At 54.4% G+C, this 13,155-nt stretch overlaps 2 protein-coding genes across 2 annotated transcripts; both read left to right on the top strand.

The window, feature by feature from the left end:
- Nucleotides 1-2,769: 2,769 nt before the first annotated feature.
- Nucleotides 2,770-5,323, top strand: LOC128154801 (alpha-1-acid glycoprotein 1-like). Its single transcript, XM_052815885.1, has 6 exons — nt 2,770-2,933; nt 3,611-3,753; nt 3,979-4,049; nt 4,390-4,491; nt 4,743-4,843; nt 5,065-5,323. The coding sequence occupies exons 1-6, from the start codon at nt 2,823-2,825 to the stop codon at nt 5,125-5,127; spliced, it is 591 nt and encodes a 196-aa protein (XP_052671845.1). The 5' UTR covers nt 2,770-2,822; the 3' UTR covers nt 5,128-5,323.
- A 1,102-nt stretch (nt 5,324-6,425) lies between these two features.
- LOC128154493 (alpha-1-acid glycoprotein-like) lies at nt 6,426-11,604 on the top strand. The gene is made up of 6 exons (XM_052815249.1): nt 6,426-6,610; nt 7,156-7,298; nt 7,985-8,058; nt 8,927-9,037; nt 9,809-9,912; nt 11,451-11,604. Exons 1-6 carry the CDS (start codon nt 6,497-6,499, stop codon nt 11,565-11,567), a joined length of 663 nt encoding a protein of 220 aa, XP_052671209.1. The 5' UTR covers nt 6,426-6,496; the 3' UTR covers nt 11,568-11,604.
- Nucleotides 11,605-13,155: the final 1,551 nt, after the last annotated feature.

Raw genomic sequence — 13,155 nt, 5'->3', positions numbered from 1 at the left:
ACTACTGCCTGCTGGTTGGTTTCCAACAACCATCGGAAAAGGTTAACAAGGATCTATCCCAAATACCTCACCCTCCACGCAGCCCTGCCTCTGCTCAGAAATACCTCACCCCCGCGCGGGGCCGGCTTGCCCTGGCACCCCCAGGCCAAAATCACCATCACTCATTGCCTGCTTGCTGCGTTCCCCTGCACACACACTCCCAGGTTGCTCCCTCTCTTGTCCTCTCGCCATCGGTTTTGTGTGTTTTCTTGAGGCTGAAGTTACCATTTGTTCTCATTAAAGCTTTTTTTCCTTTTCTTCCTTTTTTTTTTTTTTTTTTTGATGTTAAATAAATATTTAAAACTGAGGCAATGAAATGGGACTGGTATGGTTTTTTTGCTTCTTCATGGGAAGCTAAGTGGGCAAGAGGTACAGAAATACCCTGTTGCTCAGGGTTGATGATGTTGATGTGACAGCCCAGAGACCACCCCCCCCCCAGGTGACCCAGAGAGCCCAACCCACACCCCAAAACCCTTCCTCTGGTGCCGGTCACAGCATAACCTGCCCAACCCTCAGCATGATGCTAAATGCACAACAAGGCTGGGGTCCCAATGGCTCCCTGCTGCTATGCATCACCCCATGCCTCTTCCATGTCCCCGTCCTAACAGTGCTGAGGAGCAAGAAGAAAAGAAAAAAAAAAAAAAAAAAAAAGAAGCTAAGCTGATCTTTTTCATTGCTGAAGCCCAAATCACATTTCAGTTGCTCCAAGCCGACTTTGAAACCCAACTTCTCCTTCCTTAGGAGGTCGCCTGGCCCCAGCCCAGCCTCAGACTAAAACCTCATGGCTGTCTCAGCTGCCACAGGCAGCGCGCACATTGGAGGCAGCAGCGAAGCCCCTGTGGGCTCGACCCGGAGGAGGGGGACATAGGGGTGACCCCCCCACACGCACACACCCTCGTCACACCGTGCCACAGGAGCTATCTTGGCTGCTCCCGGATTGCGTCAGGGGCAGCGGGAAGGGGCCGGGCTGTGTTTGTTCATGCCGTGCTGTGCCCCTTCCCGGCAGTGATCCTGCGGCTGGAGGGGCCGAGGGACCCCCCCCCGGCACAGTGGGTGCTGGGAGATGGTGCCAGGTCAGCTTTGGCAGCACATTAAAAATTGGCACGGTTGGGGCTGAGCGGCTCTCACGTGAGCCAGCTGTTCCTGAAACACGTTGCTTGCGGTTAGTGAAAAAGCAAACACATTTACTAAATAAATCAATGCACTTAATTATGAGGCCAAAGTTGGAGGAGCTACAAGACACTGTTAAATAGAGAGATCTGCATTTAAAGAAGTTGTAATTAATTTATTTTTGTTAAAAGTCTGAGCCTACTGCACCAGTTGTTCCCTTGCCACATACCACCCCCGCAGCCAGAATTTATTAAAGTCCCTGTCTCTACCAGTTACTTTAGATTACTTAAAATTATCAGTTATGTTATCAGCATCCACAGCCCAAAGGCCACTTCATCACTGCAAGGCTGGGCTGAGACAAGCCCCAAGCACCGCAAGGCCACGGGCACGCAACAGGGAGCTGGAGGTGAGGGGGGAGGGAACAACACAACAAACCCAAATTTCATGGCTTAAGGGATCTCACCACAGCTGCTGGGATAGGGTCAGCTCAGGAAAGTGGCACCACTGGGATGGAGAAGATGTTGTTGGGGTTTTGGTTTTTTTATTTTGTTTTGTTTTTTAAATGGTGCAGCTTATCATAGAATCATAGAATGATTTGGGTTGGAAGGGACCTTTAAAGGTCACTTACTTAGTGCAACAGCCCCCCCGCAATGAGCAGGGACAGCTTCAACTAGATCGGGTTGCTCAGAGCCCCGTCCAACCTGACCTGGAATGTTCCCAGGGCTGGGGCATCAACCACCTCTCCAGGCAACCTGTGCCAGTGTTTCACCACCCTCACTGTAAAAAATTTCTTCCTTATATCATCTGAATCTACCCTCCTTTAGTTTAAAACCATTACCCCTTGTCCTATCAATCACAACAGGCTCTTCTAAAAAGTCTGTCCCCATCTTTCTTATAAGCCCCCTTTAAGCTTGGAAAGGCTGCTATAAGGTCTCCCCGGAGCCTTCTCTTCTCCAGGCTGAACAACCCCAACTCTCTCAGCCTTTCCTCATAGCAGAGGTGTTCCATCCCTCGGATCATTTTTGTGGCCCTCCTCTGGACCCACTCCAACAGGTCCACATCTTTCCTGTGCCAAGGACTCCCAGCTTGTACGGGACCTAATCCTGCTGCGCACACCGAACCGCAGAGCCAGGTCATGGCCCCATCCCCAGCAGCACCCACGTGGTTCCCCCCCCGAGAGCACACGTGAACCCCAGCGCCAGCCCCGTGCTCTGGCGAGGAGCGAGGCCGGTGCAGACCCAAAGCCCTTACAGCCCCGCAGGTGAACGACTACCACCCAACCACTGCCGCGGGGATTTATTTGCCCTGGGGAGGAAAGCTGCATCCAGGTGCCATTCAGTGCCCCCGAGGCCTCCAAACACACCTGGAGCTGGCCGAGCGCTTTGCCAGGCGCTGCAAAATGAATTGCAGTTTCCGAGAACAAAAGCCCGTATTGGTGAAACATAGGGGTTGGGGTTTTGTTTGGTTTTTTTCATCTTTCCTGCTGGAGAAATCCAAGCTTTTGCAAGTTTAATTTCCTCTGTCTGCTATTGCTTCATGCCTGAGCAAACACCCCAACGGCTGAACAAGCACATTGGGGCTGGGGACATCCAGCTTTGCAGGCGGCCGTATATAAAGGACGGAGCCGAGCCACGTCCCGTCAGAGCAGGAGCCTCCTCTCAGCCGGCCAGGCGATGCTGGCCTCCCTCGCCCTCCTCGTGGGGCTGCCGCTCGCCCTCGCCGCTGAGCACCCCAGCTGCGCCCCGCTCGTCCCGGTCACCTTCGACAATACCACCATCCCTGGGGTAAGCCCTGCCCTCAGCCTGTCCTCGCCTTTCCTATCAGCATCGCTAGCCGTTACGGGTGCAGGAAGAGGTTATGAACCCAGTCAGCAGCTCAGTGCTTATCTCACTGCCTGTCCATGCTTATTTTCCTAAAAAAAAAAAAAATCAAGACTGCTGCACAGGAGCGTGGGGAAGGGGTGAAGCCTTGCAGCTTTGTACCCATAATCTCGTGAGCAGGTGCTTTCAGGGGGCTCCTGCTTCCATGTCTCTGTGCAAACCAGGCTGGCCAGTACCGTCCCAAGTGTTTCACCACTCTATTTTAAAGAAGTCCTTCAAGTGCCAGGGACTTGGGTCACGAGTCTCCATCTGCAAAACCCTTCACTGCATAAACAGTATTTAGTCCCTTGGGGATGTTTAATGGGAGGAAAGCAATGAGAGCCAGGCACAGAGCAGGAGGGACACCACCACAGAAACAAGCTGGCCATCCCGGGAGCTGGAGCATTGCCTTAGCGGGGAGGGGACAAAAAAAACCAAGAGCCCCTCACCCAGCCCGGACCCTGCCCAGGGCACTCTCCTACCAAGGGTGCTCGTGGCTGTGGGACGGCAGGGCACAGCGTCTGGTTTTACTCATGTGGTGCCCACGGGTGAAGCCGGCACGGCCCCCCCTCAACCCTTCCCCGCTCCCCTCTTCTCTGCAGCTCCTGGGAAAATGGTTCTACATCACCGGCGCCTCCAAGTACCCGCCTCACATAGCAGAGCTGAAGGTGGTGAAATACGCAGTTTTTTCCTTCTTTCCTGGCAGCCACAAGGACGAGCTCAATGTCACCGAAACCACGAGAGTGTAAGCATGGGGATTCGCCCCCTCATCTGGTTCCCCCGTCCCTAGGGGCATTTCCACCCACTGGTGCCATCCTCTGGCCTGAGACACCCCCATAAATTTGGGGCTGGAGAGCAGCTATGCCAAATTTATTTAAGCTCTGCAGCCCGACTTGAGTTCTGAATTCCTCGGGTTTGGCTGGGGCAGTTTGGGGGGGTATTTGCCCCATCTGACCTCTCTGTCCCACAGGAACGAGACATGCGTGGTGAGGAACACCAGCAAGATCCAGGTCTTCTGGCACAACTCCACCCTGGTGCACGGTAAAGCCCCAGCTGCGGCGCAGGGCCGGGATGGGGGGGTGGGCACCAGGTGCACCTTGCACCCTCCCGCTTCTGCCCCCTGGTATTTGGCACCCTGAGCCTCCAGCACCAAGCCCTTTTACACCCAAAAACTTGTCTGGAGATGGGGGAAAAAATTTCTTCCACCCCGTGCAACGGGTATGGCAGCGCTGTGGGACCAGACTGGTCCCCGCTGGGATGAGTCTCCCGGGGTAAAGGGGATGAGCTGCCCCCGCCATGCTACCAGCTCTGCCCCGGCTGAGCCCCGGCACAGGGTGACGCTTACCAACGGGGAACCCCACTCTTTCCCTGCGCTTTCCAGTCGATGACCAGGTGGTTTCCACGGCTGAACTGATCCAAAGCGACAAGGACCTGCTGATCCTGAAGCACTTCAACGCCAACTTCCTGGGTCTGAGCCTCTCGGGTGAGTGGATGCAGCCCCAGATCCGTGGGGCACATCCCTGCCCGGAGACACATCGATGGGCATGGGCATCCCAAGTTCTCGCAGGCAGGGCAAAAAGCCCCTTTTCCCCTGATACGGAGAGGGGAAAGATGGGGGCAGGCAGACAGCGAGCTCCCTGTCCGCACTATGGGGACCACCAAGGAGCAAAGCACCCCCTAAAACTCTCTTCCCCCCCCCCCCCTTCTCCTTTTACTATCCCATCTCTCTGACAGCACGGACACCCAATGTGAGCAAGGAGCACTTGGAGGAGTTCAATGCCCACCTGCGCTGCCTGGGCTTCACCGAGGAGGAGGTGTTCTTCACTTCCGAAAAGGTACGAACCCCTCCCCAGGGTGGGCGAGCCCCAGCCCGGGCCAGCTCCTGCCACCGGCTGGGATGGGGGTCCGGGTGGGGGGGTGTAAGATCGGTTCCCCACCACGGCTGCCCCTCTGTGCTTCCCCTCTCCTCCCCAAGCATCCACCCTGGCCGTTCCTGGCTCTTCGGGTGGTTTTGGGGTGAGGGGGCACAGACGGCCGCTTTCCCCATCTCCCGCAGGACGCCTGTCCCCTGCCTTGGGAGAAGACAGGAGAAGGCGATGAGGAACCGCAGCTGGGGTAACCCCCGTGGGCTGGGTTGGCCACTCCATCCTCATCCTCCTCCAGCCCCTCCACAAGGGCACGCCTGCCTGCCGGCGCCGGCCAGGCTCAGCTCAACCTCAGGACTTTCTATCAATGTTTCGTTTTTTCCTCCTGGATGAAACACCCAGTTTTCCTGTTCTCGTCCGGACCCGAAATAAACCTCTGTGTTACAGCCACCTGCCGCTCCTGCTGCATCCTCGCCAGGAACGAGGGCAGGACCCCCTCCTGCCTGCCCTACCCAGAATGCCGCATCTCCAAACCCACTGAGAGGTGCGAAAAGCCCCGGAAAAACCCCACCAGGGCCGAGCGTGGCAGCAGGCATGGAGATGCTCGTCCCTCCCGCCAGCTCCACGGTGGCACGGGACCCTCCCGGCCACCCCACCCGGCAGGTCCCCTCCAGCCACGGGGCATCAGGACACGAGCACCCACCCATCAGCCCCAACCCCACAGGGAGACGCACAAACCTGCCGACCCCCTCGGGTTACCTCCACCGTGACTCAAACCAGCCAAGGTGCTTTTAGCACCTGAACATCCCACCCTGAATTTTCAAGCCAAATCCCACGAGGCTCCACCTGCATCACGGGCTTGTGCAAGGGTCGTAGCGGGTGGGGTGACAAGGGGTGACATCGTGCCCTCCCTGGGTGTCTCTGAGCAGGGGAAGGGGGAGAAGACGGGAAAAACCGTCACCCAGGGCCAGACCGAGGGACTCGGGGAGGCCCCACTACCACAGAGGAAAAGGCAAACAGAAATAAAGCCAGAAAAGCAGGTCCTGCTCCACGTGGTAGCACGGGGACGGCAGCGGGATGGGGGGTCAGGGGAGCTGCAGCAGGGGACACGTCCAGCAGGACGGGGGCGACCTCCTGGGGCCCCTTCAGCCCCGTTTTTATGGCCTGTTTTGGACAAGGACAGCAAAAACACCTTCCCTTCTCTTTGAAGCCCTCCTGGGCTCCACTCAAGGCAGGGGGGGCTGCATGGTGCCTCATTAGTGAAGCAAGAGGCAGCTACGGCGGATGCTCACAGGGAAAAAAAATGGGCAAATTTAGGGCAGATTTAAGTTTTAAAGGCGGCAAGTGCATTGCCCCCATCACCTCTGGTCATGCCAGCAGCCCACAGCTATCGGTGCTGGCCACCAGTGGCCGCAGCCGAGGCCAGGGCAAGTGCCGAGCTCAGTGCTGGGCACACGGCTCTTCTCTGGGCAATGTCCCCAAAAGGTGCTGGTTGCGTCACCGGTGCGGACCTGGCAACCCCCGGCACGTCCCATCCCCCCCTTGCAGGGCTGCAAAAGCAAACGGCCGAGCAAGCGTGTCCGTCTGTCCAGGGCTTCACTTGCTCCTCGCTTTCGGGCAGCCATGGCCATGGCCGGGATCGCCGCCGTGCTCAGCCTCACATCGCTGCTGCCCACGGCCGCCTTCCCCTGCGGAGCCCCACGCCTGCAGCACCCGGACAATGCCACGGCATCGAAGGTAGGAGAGACCCAAGCTGCTGGGGGGCTGCCCCACTCCTGCAACGAGTTTGTGGGTGCTCTGATAAGCCTCACTGTCCCCTGGGAGAGAGGGAAACCCTCCCTTTCCCCCCGGCACATCTGCCAAGGCACCATCTCCAACAAACGGGAAACGCTTGCTTTCCAAAACACCTCAGATTACCCAGTTTTCTTGTGGTCTTCCAGCAAGTTCCAAAGGCGACCTTAAAACAAGGGGGGCTGGCTGGGTATTTTTTGGTGCAAATCCCCCGGGGAAGCACGGGGCTGTCCTGGCCCTGCTGCACTGTGCAGGAGCATGGGAGCCAACACTGGCACCGTTTCCCAATCCCCACATTCAGCTATTTTTTTTTCCCCCATACATTTGCACAGGTTTCATTTTCTTGCTGCCAGTGCGGTGCAAGAGGGAGAACTAGCAGAGACCTGAGGTCAAAAATAACAATTTTGCCACAGGGAGGCTAGAAATCTCTCCCCCAAACCTCCCCCTGCAAACCCAAAAGCTCTCACCGCCCTGCCTCTCTCTCCCCACAGCTGCTGGGGATGTGGCTGTACGTGGCCGGGGCTGCCCAGTTCCCCCAGCACCTCCTGGAGATGCTGCTCATCGACCACGGCCACCTCCACGTGGAGCCTCACGCCAGCGAGCAGGAGCTGCTCATCACCCAGCGCGTGGCCGTGTAAGATACAGCCCTCGGGTCTCTCTGCCCCAACCCATCTCCTCCCACGTGCTGCAGCCCCCAAAGCCGTTTCAACACAAGATACGAGCATGATTTCAGACTGGTTTTCCCAAGGAGAGAGCCTCTCCCAGCTGCTCCGTGCATGCTCTCCCATCCCCTCTCTTCCTCGCCCCTTCTTTTATTTATTTCAACAGCCCCCAGGTTTAGGCAAATTTTGCAAGGCGCAGAGGTCTTGCGGGCAGCAAGCCCTGCAGGTGTGGATGCTGCAGGACGCAGGCAAGGAGAAGACCTCTCCAGAGGAGACCTCTCCAGAGGTCCTTGCACCACGGCCGCTAACTCTGCTGGGCACCAAAAGCTGTTTTCCCCCCACCAGGGTCAGACTTTAAGGAGATGAATTTTTCTGTGCCAACGCAGGCAGCTCTTTGCAGTTTGGGTTATTTTGGGGTGGAAAACATCTCGCTACCAAGGAGCCGGGGCAAAGGCAAGGCTGAGACCACAAGCTGCAGGTGGAGGTCAGACAAATGCACAGGAGAAATGGCTTAGTTTTAACAGTGAGAGCAATTAACCCTGTGGAGGAGCGGGCAGGTGCCCTGTGCCAGGGCCAGGGCTTTGCTTGTCCTTTCCAGCCCATGGCAGGGGTCCCCGCTCCCCTTTCCTGCATTACCCCTTCCCCTCTCTTTCTCCAGGGGGGACCAATGTCTCACCAACAACTCCACCTACTTTGAAATCACTGCTGGTAACACCACACTGGTGAAGCACAGTAAGCAGCACCGGCGGGTGCAGCCATCGAGGTTATCATCCAGTCCTTTTTTTTGGACAGGCTGAGACGTGGAAATGGCCCATGTCCATGTTTTACATCATCTGATGCATTTTATTCCCAGGTCGCTTTGTCTGTTTGAAGCCTCAGGGGACTCTCCAGGGCCAGGGGCACCTTGGGCCAGCCCCGCTCCTGGGGCACCCCGGGGATTGTGGCCCCGCCATCGAGCCGCACTAAACCCTACAAAGCAATGCCCTGCTGGGAGCAAGGAGCAAACCTGCTCCCATCCCCATAGGAGAAGACCACTTCTTTTGTAAAGTTATTTCGTAATCCCTCAGGGAAAGGAGGAGAACATTTATGGCAGGTTTCAGCAAATTAATGAAGCCTTGCATTCTGAATTGTTTCCTCCTCACTGAGGAAACAGGGTGAGCCATTTGGGGTGGGAATTGCAAACCCCTGAGATACAGTTTGTACTGACTCAGCCACAACAGCATTACTGCAAGCAAGGAACAGTTTCTCCCCGTTTTTGCAGCCCCCCAAGCTGCGAGGTCAAGCACTCAGGGCCGGGCAGACCTGCTCATACCCCAAGCACCAGCGAGCCAGACCATCCAGCATGTTGCAACAGTAGGACAGGAGCTGGGTGACTTCGGCTCCTTCACACCTCAGGCCCACATTTAAGAAATACAATTCAAATAAACCAAGAGCCAAACAACTCACATCATGTCAGGACATTTGTCCTCACTTGCTGCTAAGGGCTGGATCCCAGGTGCTACTGGCATTGCCCGCACCGGGGCTGCGGTTTATCCCTGCTGCAGCACTGAAAAATCTGAATATTGTGGCTCTTCCTAACCCTGATTCTGTTCTCTCGAAGCCAAGACCCAGCAAACTGTGGGGATGCTGATGAACATCAGCTCTGAAGACGTTTTACTCATCCAGTACCAACTGCAGATGGAAAGAACATATTTGGGACTGTATCTCTACGGTATGCAAACTCCATCCTAAAGGAACTTCAAGCTAGCATTGGACACCAAAACACACACATATAATTATCAGCTAAAACCGTGCAGCAACTTGGTTTCACCAACAGTCAGTCATTTTCTTGAGACTGCTGCTCCAGTGGTCACGGGAGTATTTACAAACCCCATTTAAACCTAAATCTCTTGGCAGAGCAGAAAGAGCAAGTTAAAGACAAAACCCACTTACACCATAAATATTCAAAGAACAGGAAGCAAATACAATTCAGCATCGATATCATTCTAAAATCTCCATATTTTCAAGCAACCATGATTTTTCGGTACTTGCCTCCCAGGGCAGAGCACGTGGCTTTGCAGTCCCAGCACAGGCAAAGCCGATCAGATCTTACCTACAACCCCATAAAGCAGCATTTTAGACCTTGATGAGGCTTCCTGTTGCCCTTCCAAGCTGCAAAGCAGTTGCTTAAGAGAGTTCAAAGACACATATAGAAAACCGCCTCCATAATTAACCTCGGTCCTTCCCGATGCCCCAGGAGTATCAGACTATCCTGCAACCCCTTAGAGCAGACAGGACCAGAACTGATTGAGGAGAGGGTTAAAAACGGCGATGCCTGAGGTTGGTTTTGTTCAGGTATATTTACCATGGGGGTGAGAGACCCCGGCAGACACCACGTCCACAGCAAGCCTTGGTGGGAGCACGGGGAAGGGAGGCAGCAAGGGCAGGGCACGAAGGCCACCGGTCCATATTTAACGCCTGGCAAATGCTTCTCCTTTTCCAGCCCGAAACCTGAGCGTAAGCACAGCCCACTGGGAAGAGTTCGAGCGTCACGCCAAGTGCCTGGGGCTGAGCAAAGAGGAGATCGTGTACGCGCCGTGGAAAACGGTACGTGGCTGCTCGCGGGTGGGCGAGGGCCAGCAGAGCCGCTGCAGCCCCCACCCCCGGCAGGGGTACCAAGACCCTGGGCTGTAGCTCCAGCCGCCAAACAGGGGGCTCGGAGAGACATTTTCAAGTTGGTGGAAATGATTTACGGGACTAAGTAAAGGCAGGATTGCTTCGACAGCGACGGTGGTTTAAAATAACACACACCCCCAGATACACAACTCCCCAAAGCAAATATCTGCACCCGAGCATCTCCAGTGGGAAACCTGGTAACTGCCTGCCTCCCCCTGCCAGGGGGGAGATAGCTAAAGCATGGGATTTTTGCCCTGAAATTCCTCATTTTGCCCCCCTGGCTGGCCCTGATCTCCCAGCCCCACAGGACATCAGGAAAGAGGCAACACCATCCACTCCCACAAAATCAGACTTTTTCCTTTAGTTTTTCCATCGAAAAATTAACCAGACCCAGCCCTAGCCCTAACCTCTGCCACCTGATTTAGGACATTTTATCCTGCAAATGACCCCAGTCCCCAAGCCAGCTTGAGGGGCTCCCTTTTGCAAACTGGGGGGTGAAAAAATATCTTACCTTTTCCTGTCCCGTTCTGTCTATCCATTCCTGTCCTCACCATTTGCTCGTCCACGGCAGGACATTCTCAGCTTCCAGCAGTGCCCAAAACCCCACTCTGAGCTGCCAGACTGGACCCAACACAATCCCTGACACCCCCCAGCCTCAAGACACTTCTTTTAGAGCTGTCCCCCACAGGTTCAGGGGAACTGGGGACAGGAACACAGGCACAGGTTGAAACCCTGTGGTGGGGCAAGGGCAGGTCTCCTCTCCCCATTAGGCAACAGGCAGCACCTGGGAGGCAGGGCCCAGCCCCCCACATTAACAGCTGGATCACATTTAAATTTGGGCAAGACAAATTACATTTAGAGAAAACCAAGAGTGGAATCAGCCAGAACCGTTTGTCCTTACAAGCCTTGGTGTGATCCCTGTTAGCAGAGCAGGGCTTTGTGCCCAGCTGAGAGGCAGGACACTGCATCTGAGGAGTAAAATGAAACCAATTAAACAAATGCAGAAAAGATTTTAGGGACCTTTGTCATCTGGCTGACAGAGATGGATGTGAAGAGAGCACCAGAGCAAAGACTCACATACCCCTGTGTCAGCCTGAGGCATTAGCAGGACTCAAACCACACTAATTCTGAGCGCCTGGCTAGCACAGGCCTTTTACTTATTTCTCAAAGTTTGAATCCCCCTTTCCTTCAGAGCACACTTACTGACCCTCCCAGCATAGCACAGCTTTGCCCCAGAAACCTGGTTTCCTCTTTATAGCACAGGTGTGGAAAATGGCACCAGCAGCAGCTCAGCACCCAGGCAAGCAGTGTCTGTGCTTGGGGCAGCATGGGGAAGCCTGTAGCTTCTCTAGGCCCTCTTAGACTTATAACCAGATAAAAAGGAAAAGAAAAATACTTCTTTCTTCAGTAAATTCTCTCCTGCTGGTGCACTGGCTGTTTCACTTATGCCCTTGTTGTTGTTGTGGAAGGAGCTGTGTCAAATGAAAGAAATCAAGAAAGGAAACAGCCCATGCACGGAGCCCACGGCTGCGGTCACAGCATCACCTCCTCTGGGTACCCGCCAGCCTGGGAGCACGGGTAACTGATGCCACATAAGGCAATAAATGTTTTCTTCAAATTTGATGCATTTTGTTGCTGAGATGTTGGAGAGCAGGGGTTCTGAAGAGATCAGAAGTGGGGCTTGCAAAAAGAAATTGAACACCCAAGTCAGCTTGTGTGTCATTCAACTAGGAGCTGGGAAAAGTCAACCTTAAGCAATTGGGGATGCAAGACAAGGTGACACATGGAAGCTTTTTCAACACTGTCTCAGTCCACTCAGCGTCACACCAAGCTCGCAAGAGAGCTCTACTAAAAAAGCAGTACTTAAATGAAGCAGTAATAGAGGCTAACCAGAAGAGGGCAATCATTAACTATTTTAAATGAGCATGCGAAGCATTTGATGAGTAACTGGAATATCTATAAGGCTAGAAACTTAACTTAAAGTGTACAGTCTGAGAAGAAGAGGGTGCTTAGCTAGAAGCAACCACAAAATTCTCTTGACAGCAGCTTGACTAGCAGAAGCAGCCCAGCTGGGGCCAACATTTCTTCCTAAACTTCTGCCACCCCTTTGGACCGGGTGAGAGCTCCCCCAATAATGTTCATCCACAGCAAGGTTTGCAACATAGGGTGATGACACTGACAAATTATCCTCCTGACAGAGAGGGAGGGGGTGCTAACCCAACCCAGGCTGGATTTTTACTTCTCCAGAGAAAAAGGTCATGTTTCCTCATTTCCCAATAAGCTAGGCACCCTGGAGGCGAGACGGTTCAAGTGCCAAGATTCACATTGCTTTCCATGCCTCCGGTATACCCCTGCACTCGTCAGGCACCTCACACATCCCTTATCACACCCCCAGCCCCAAAGGGAGGAAAGCACTGTCAACTCTGCATTTGTGAAAGCAGGGGGAATTTAAAAAGAGGCTGCTTTTGTTGCGTGTCTGGAGAATAAGTCAGTCTCAGCTCTAACCTAGTAATTAAGCACTGAAAATATCTCTCTTCCTTAAAAAGGAAGGAGAAGAGCTGGAGGGAACACAGCAAAGAGGAGAGCCCTGCTCCTCCCTCTGCAGCACCAGGGTGCCCTGTCCCTGTACAGCAGCGTTTACTGGGCAGCGTTTCAGTGTCGAGCCTTTGGCCCGATTCCTGCAGCAAAAATGAATTTTGCAAGGTCAAGTACAGCCAATTCCCTCCTGGTCTCAGGGCACAGGTACTTGGCCAGCCCTTGCTTCAGACACATCTTTATCAGCTTGTGACACGAAACATAACCCCCCACCTCGAGGAGTGAGACAAAGGGTAGGAGAGGGCAGCGGTGCGAGAGGGGATGCTGCCAGCAGCCTTGAGCGCTGCAGTCCAAGAGTACGTCGATAAGCGTCTCAGCTGACCGAAGTTGACACCGCTGGAAAGCACTGGCTCAGATTACAAGGACCCAGACTTCATGAGTAGATTTACAGCTGAATAAAAGCCTTGAATTACAGTCAGAGGCATAAGGAACCAACAAACCCAGTCTGGCCCCCACGGCAAGTTTTGTTAACCGAATCAGAGGCCACCTGCACTACCAGCTATGGTTCCCGAATGACCTTCAAGGATAGCTCCTGGTTGGGTTTTTATTTGTTTAAGAAAAAATTGTACAAAGCCTTTC

Source organism: Harpia harpyja, chromosome 19, assembly GCF_026419915.1.
Source record: "Harpia harpyja isolate bHarHar1 chromosome 19, bHarHar1 primary haplotype, whole genome shotgun sequence".
Taxonomy (NCBI): domain Eukaryota; kingdom Metazoa; phylum Chordata; class Aves; order Accipitriformes; family Accipitridae; genus Harpia; species Harpia harpyja.
The sequence above is the reverse complement of the archived record's forward strand: the minus strand, read 5'-3'. Positions and strand labels throughout refer to the sequence as shown.

Coding starts and splice junctions, on each gene's coding strand:
- LOC128154801 (XM_052815885.1), top strand. CDS start 2,823: ATGCTGGCCTCCCTCGCCCTCCTCGTGGGGCTGCCGCTCGCCCTCGCC. Junction 4,492..4,742: donor CCTGGGTCTGAGCCTCTCGG/GTGAGTGGATGC, acceptor TCTCTCTGACAG/CACGGACACCCAATGTGAGC. Junction 4,844..5,064: donor TGTTCTTCACTTCCGAAAAG/GTACGAACCCCT, acceptor CATCTCCCGCAG/GACGCCTGTCCCCTGCCTTG.
- LOC128154493 (XM_052815249.1), top strand. CDS start 6,497: ATGGCCATGGCCGGGATCGCCGCCGTGCTCAGCCTCACATCGCTGCTG. Junction 7,299..7,984: donor ATCACCCAGCGCGTGGCCGT/GTAAGATACAGC, acceptor CTCTTTCTCCAG/GGGGGACCAATGTCTCACCA. Junction 8,059..8,926: donor CACCACACTGGTGAAGCACA/GTAAGCAGCACC, acceptor GTTCTCTCGAAG/CCAAGACCCAGCAAACTGTG.